This window comes from Salvia splendens, chromosome 12 (assembly GCF_004379255.2).
Source record: "Salvia splendens isolate huo1 chromosome 12, SspV2, whole genome shotgun sequence".
Classification (NCBI taxonomy): Eukaryota; Viridiplantae; Streptophyta; class Magnoliopsida; order Lamiales; family Lamiaceae; genus Salvia; species Salvia splendens.
In genome coordinates this window covers 7,165,466-7,171,588 of record NC_056043.1, presented here as the reverse complement: position 1 = coordinate 7,171,588, position 6,123 = coordinate 7,165,466, and the positions used below count along the sequence as shown (strand labels likewise).

The window sequence follows — 6,123 nt, the reverse complement described above, 5'->3', positions numbered from 1 at the left end:
ACAACACAACATAAAATACAATAAAAACTATTTCCCTACTTTTGCCACCATATTTAATCTTCCATACAATGCCTCTCTCGATTACCATCTTTAAGATGGTATCAGAGCAGGTTGCAACGGTGTGGGACTCAGAAAATTCTCATCACAGTCCCGGATATACCTTTCCCGGCCCTTTTTTAAACCTGGAAAAATCAGAAAAATAGCCATGTCAGAATCTGACTCAGAAGCTACAAACACCAACCAACCTTTGATGAATTTCCCAGGGGAATTCACTGCCCAATTGGCCGAGTTCCTCAGGAAGATTAATATACCACCAAAAACCCAAGAACAACCACCACCTCCACCCTCAAATCAACCAGAATCATTGGGGGAGATTCATGTCCAAACCAAACTCAATGGAGACAATTACTCCCTCTGGACAACTCTGATGAAATGGGCAATTGGAGGAAAAGGCCTTTCGTCTCACATCAATAGAGTTACAGGCTCCCTCCCAATCGATGATCCAAGCTATCCAAAATGGGAGCAAAGAGATCACTGCTGCTTCAATTGGATCATAAACAACATCGAAGCAAACCTCGTCAGTGAAGTATCACAATATGCGACAACTCGAGACCTATGGGAAGGTCTAGCCATCACATATGGAAGTGGAACCGATCCTTTCCAAGTCTCAGATCTACACATACAAGCATATAACATGAAGCAGGGAAGCATGAGTCTTGAAAGTTTATGGAATAAATTTCAGGATCTCTGGATCTCCATAGATGAAATGGATCCAAATCCAATGGATACCCCTACAACAATCGAGAAGTACAACAAGATCACCCAGAGACATAGATTATACCAATTTCTATGGGCTCTAGACGACAGATACGACACAATCAAGAGGGAGATCTTGAACAAAGATTCGTTACCCACTGTACGGAGTGCATACGGGTTAGTGAGACGTGAATCTGCCAATGAACGGGTCCCCAAACCCCACGGTGACTCGTGAGAAACCGGCATAGGAGTCGGTTTGGCAGCAACTGACCGGAACAGACCACCGCCACAACATAAACCCTCCACAAATCTAGACAAGAGTCGATTAACCTGCAGCCACTGCGGCGGGAAGAAACACATGGCCGACACCTGCTTTCATCTCCACGGCTTTCCCGAATGATGGGAAGAAATGAAGAAGAACAGGCAAAGCCAAAATCGAAGTGGGTGTGTGATACGAACCTTCATCTAGTTAGATATATTAGGGATTTGAATATCTTTCCATATATTATTTTCTTGTTTGGTAAGTTAGAGTTTAGTATTATAAATAGGGAAGAATGTAATTATTTTAGGCAGTCAATAAATCTATGAAAATATAATTTTGGTTCAATCGAATTGTCTATGAAGAAACCTCGCTACCCGCTGCCGACGAGAATCTCTCTCGCGCTCAGCATCTCTCCTCCGTCAACCATCGCCTACCCAAATCTTTACTGCTACGGACTCGTTTCTTGATTGTTTCACGGCTCGAAGAATTAAGGAAGCTAGTCCTTATCAAACTGGTGTCTTTCATTGGAACTCTCCATGGATGGCAACGCTCAAGTGTTGATTGGTGACACATCGCGGCGTTTCCCGGCGGGCGGCCGACGCAGCGAGAACAACCCACGGCTGCCCTATCGCGATACACCGGAGGGCAGCAACGCACAGCGCGCCGCTGCAGGGCCGGGCGATCTTTCACCCCAAGACTTGGATTTGATCATGGCACGTTTCGACCGATTGGAATTCCGGTTGGATTCGACGGATAGGCGCTTTGATAAATTGGAGACGCCGCGCATCCCTGACCCAGATCCACCCTATTTCTCGGATGACGCGGACTTGGACGGGCAGCGCTCCCAGTTCCACGGGTGGACTGCCGACGAGAATGTTCCCTGGACCTTCAACCACGGCCGGCATGACCGTGGTGGGGATATCCGACGCCGGCGTGGAGCTGCCCACGATATAAGCAGCCGAGGGGGCCGTTTTCCGTAGTTCGGCACGGTGGCTGCCCCTTATTGGTCGCGCCAGGAGACTCTGCAGCGTTCTAGTTGGGATAGGCAGCCCGATCGGTACACTCGGGAGTTTGATAGGGGCTTTCGGTGGTACCGGCAACCTACATCATGGGACCCCCCATCAACAACCCCTCATGTTGGGATCCTCCCGGTAACCGACCAATACCGAGCTTCCAGCCCTACGACCCACCACGGTCATGGCGGCCCTCTTGTTGGGAACCACCGCCTTACCGTGCATCGCAAGGATACTCGGATTATGATCAGCCACCACCGTGTCTGCCTAGTTGTGGGGATACACCCAGGCGACAAACCGATCACTTCCGGCAGCAGCGCAGCCCACGCCCGAGCACACAACCTTGGCACCATAATCGCCCGGTGTTTGATTCACCTAGTCACCAACGTTCGATGTTTCTTGTTTCTTGTGAAGAGAAGCAGTTGGGAGTTGATGGTGATTCAGATGTGTTAAATCAAGTGGACTTGCGGCTCAACGGGATGAAATTAGTTGATGAAGAAGTTTGTTATGAAACAGTAGGGATTCTAAGCAGCCATTCTTCAAGCCTTGATCACGAGGGTGCTCATCCAACAATGAAACCAACTGATTCCTTGAATTGGAGGGGTAGTTTTCTTGATATGGTTGATGAATCAAAATCATCCATATTAGATGATAATCGTGATAAGGCCATTTATAATGATGATGAGTTAATAGAGATGGAGCATCAATCTAGCAAAGGTAGAGATGGCAGACTCGAAGACCAACAAGTTTCATCTTTTTGTGGAAATCTGCCCACCGCGCAACCCTAATATGAGTACAGAGAAGGAAGGAAAGACATTGTTGAACGATGTAGAGGAGGACGATTCCACTAATGAAGTGAAGAAAATCGTCGCCTCACTCAATGTTGTTCAAGCACCATCCAATAATGTTGTTGGAAATTGTTGGAGCAATAAAGGAGATGGTGCTTACACCGGTTTACCCGTCATTGCTTGTGTCGGTGATGTACCAAGTATGAGTCATCGATCAACATCGCTCGACACCGATGCAAGTTTGATCCCTCTGCGCAATGACTCGCCATATTTGAGAATTCTTGGATGTGATAAAGGAAGACATTCAGTTGTTCGATATGTGTTTGATCCAGGAGGAAATGCCTCAACCAAAACTTTTGCTTTCAAATCTCGTCCTTGGTTCGTGGTTTCCACCTTGAGGACAAGGTAGATTTTAACCGTGGGGAAGTTGATACGAGCCTTCATCTAGTTAGATATATTAGGGATTTGAATCTCTCCATATATTATTTTCTTGTTTGGTAAGTTAGGGTTTAGTATTATAAATAGGGAAGAATGTAATTATTTTAGGCAGTCAATAAATCTATGAAAATATAATTTTGGCTCAATCGAATTGTCTATCAAGAAACCTCGCTACCCGCTGCCGATGAGAATCTCTCTCGCTCTCAGAATCCCTCCTCCGTCAGCCATCGCCGACCCAAATCTCTTGGGCGCTCGACTGCTACGGACTCGTTTCTTGATTGTTTCACGACTCGAACGAATTAAGGAAGATAGTCCTTATCAGTGTGGCAGAGCGACGGCGGCGGCTGTCGTGGGATATTGCGCTACCAACACCGACAACACGGTGGGGAACTCCGGCCAAACAAGTGGAAAGAATGGAGGCGACGAGAAGAAAGCAATCGCTTCAGTCTCGGTCGCTAGGGTGTGGTCAGAAGGTAATCCGGCACCGGAGACCACAACCACCAACGGGACATCGACGATCGTTGCCAAGGAGGAAGAGAGGCAGGTGGAGATTAGGGGTGGAGGAGCATCGGCGCTTAGGGTTGGGAGAAATGGGGTGATTTTGGTTTAAATACCCCCAACTCTCTCAAATCCGAATTTCCCCCCCTCCACTCTTCTAAATCCCACCACAAACCCCATCCCATACATTACCCTAATTCTAACCCCACTACTATCACGAAATTTCAAACCAACCCCAAACATTCCCACATTGACCCCAGAAATCCAGGAAAATCCCAAATTGACCCCCAAAAAATCCACAAACTTACAGTTTCAGCCCAACATACCTGGTCACAACTCGTTTAAAGGCCTGGTCTATTCCTCGTCTACTAATATTGGCAAGAAGGAGAAACAATGGATTTTTGACTTTGGGGCTATCGACACTATCTCCTTTGACCCCTCTAATTTCCTACACATAGCCGGACCCACTAAAACCTATGTACAAACAACTAGTGGGGATTTAGCTCGAGTAGAGGGGATGGGAACCATTGTTGTTTCTCCAACCCTCCGACTCTCTAAGCTGTTATCTCATAAGCTGTTATCAGTCAGTCACGTAACGAGGGAACTTAATTGTAAATTACTAATGCAACCTCATTTTTGCATGTTTCAGGATATCAAGACGGGGATGATAGTTGGGCGTGGCACTGAAGGAAGTGGACTGTACTATGTGGATGAGATAGCCGAACAATGTACAACATTACTTTCTCAAGGACCGACTGACAAGCAGACGTGGCTCTTACACCGTCGGTTAGGGCATTCTTCTATAGTATATCTTAAACTCATGTTTCCTAAGATAGCCTCGAGTGTGCATTCTCTTGATTGTGAAACTTGTCATCTAGCTAAGAGCCATCGTCATTCTTTTAAGTTAAATAATACTCGAGAGCTTACCCCGTTTTCCTTAGTTCAATCCAATGTTTGGGGTCCTGCTCCAGTCAATGGAGGCCAGGGTCTTCGGTATTTCCTACTTTTCATAGATGAATTTTCTCGTATGACTTGGGTATATTTTTTAAAAATAAATCAGAAGTTTTTGAAAAATTTACTCTATTCTACAGTTTAGTCCAAACCCAGTATAGCCAGAAGATTCAAGTTCTACGGTCTGATAATGGGAGGGAATACATTAACACAAACATGAAAACCTTCTTTACTGAAAAATGCCTTATCCACCAGACTTCCTGTGCATATATACCTAAATAAAATGGGGTGGCGGAATGAAAAAATAGGTACATACTGGAGATCACCAGGCCCTTCTCATTGAATCTAAGATCCCCACATCCTTTTGGCCAGAAGCAATTGCTACCTTTGTCTTCCTTATGAACCGTCTCCCAACGGGAATCCTCAACTTCAAAACTCCCATTGATACCTTTGTCAACCATGAACCCTTACATAAACCAACTTCCCTCACTCTGGACCCAAAAATCTTCGGTTGTACGGTTTTCGTCCATATCTCGAAACATGATCTTAGCAAATTCTCCCCATGTGCTGTCAAATGTATCTTCCTTGGGTATGGGGTCAACCAGAAAGGTTACCGGTGCTATGATCCAATCTCCAAACACATGCACACAACTATGAACTGTAATTTCGTTGAGAATGAGCTATTACAACCAATCCAGCGGTCAGGGGGAGAATCAAACACACAACCTAATTAGCGACCCACTGAATTGGCTAGATATCCCACCTCATCAATCTAAATCTACACAAAAGGAAGCTAACCCAAATGAAGACGAGTCAATGGAAGAACCAAACCCTGAACCAAACCCGGAACCTGACCCCCGAACCTGTCGAAGAAGTCGGTCCAACAGAGAATGATGGGCTATCACATTCCACTGGTCAGATCATAGAGTTCCGCGACCCACCATCAACCTCGTCATCAAATCCTGAGGTAAACGACTCTGACACCAATTCAGTTCCATTAAATATCACTGACTTTGACTGGCAGAGAATGTGATAATAATAGCAGGATTGAGAATACAGGTAAGTATGAACTACCACAGAGATACTCTCCAGACTGGAAAGGGCAAAAAACGAAATATTCAATGGCGAACATAGCCCAAGGATACCTCACAGAGATGGCTCGAGCTTTTGAAGCTGCCCTATATGAGGAAGAAGAAATTCCCCAGTCCTTTCTAGAAGTAGTCAAACACAAGCATTGGAGAGAAGCTATGAAGAAAGAGATTGATGCTTTAATGAAAAATGGAACTTGGGAAAAATGTACTCTGCCTACAGGAAAAAAACAGTCGGCTGTAGGTGGGTTTTCACAATCAAAAGGCGTGTAGATGGATCAATCGAGAGATACAAGACGCGATTGGTGGCCAAAGGATACACTCAAGTG

General features: G+C 45.6%; 1 protein-coding gene across 1 annotated transcript; it reads left to right on the top strand.

Annotated features, from left to right (window-relative positions):
• The first annotated feature begins 205 nt into the window (after positions 1 to 205).
• On the top strand, positions 206 to 991 carry LOC121757464. Its single transcript, XM_042153006.1, has one exon. The coding sequence runs from the start codon at positions 206 to 208 to the stop codon at positions 989 to 991; it is 786 nt and encodes a 261-aa protein (XP_042008940.1).
• Positions 992 to 6,123: the final 5,132 nt, after the last annotated feature.

What these genes read in the sequence shown, in the direction of transcription:
- LOC121757464 (XM_042153006.1), top strand. Translation starts at nt 206, where the DNA reads ATGTCAGAATCTGACTCAGAAGCTACAAACACCAACCAACCTTTGATG.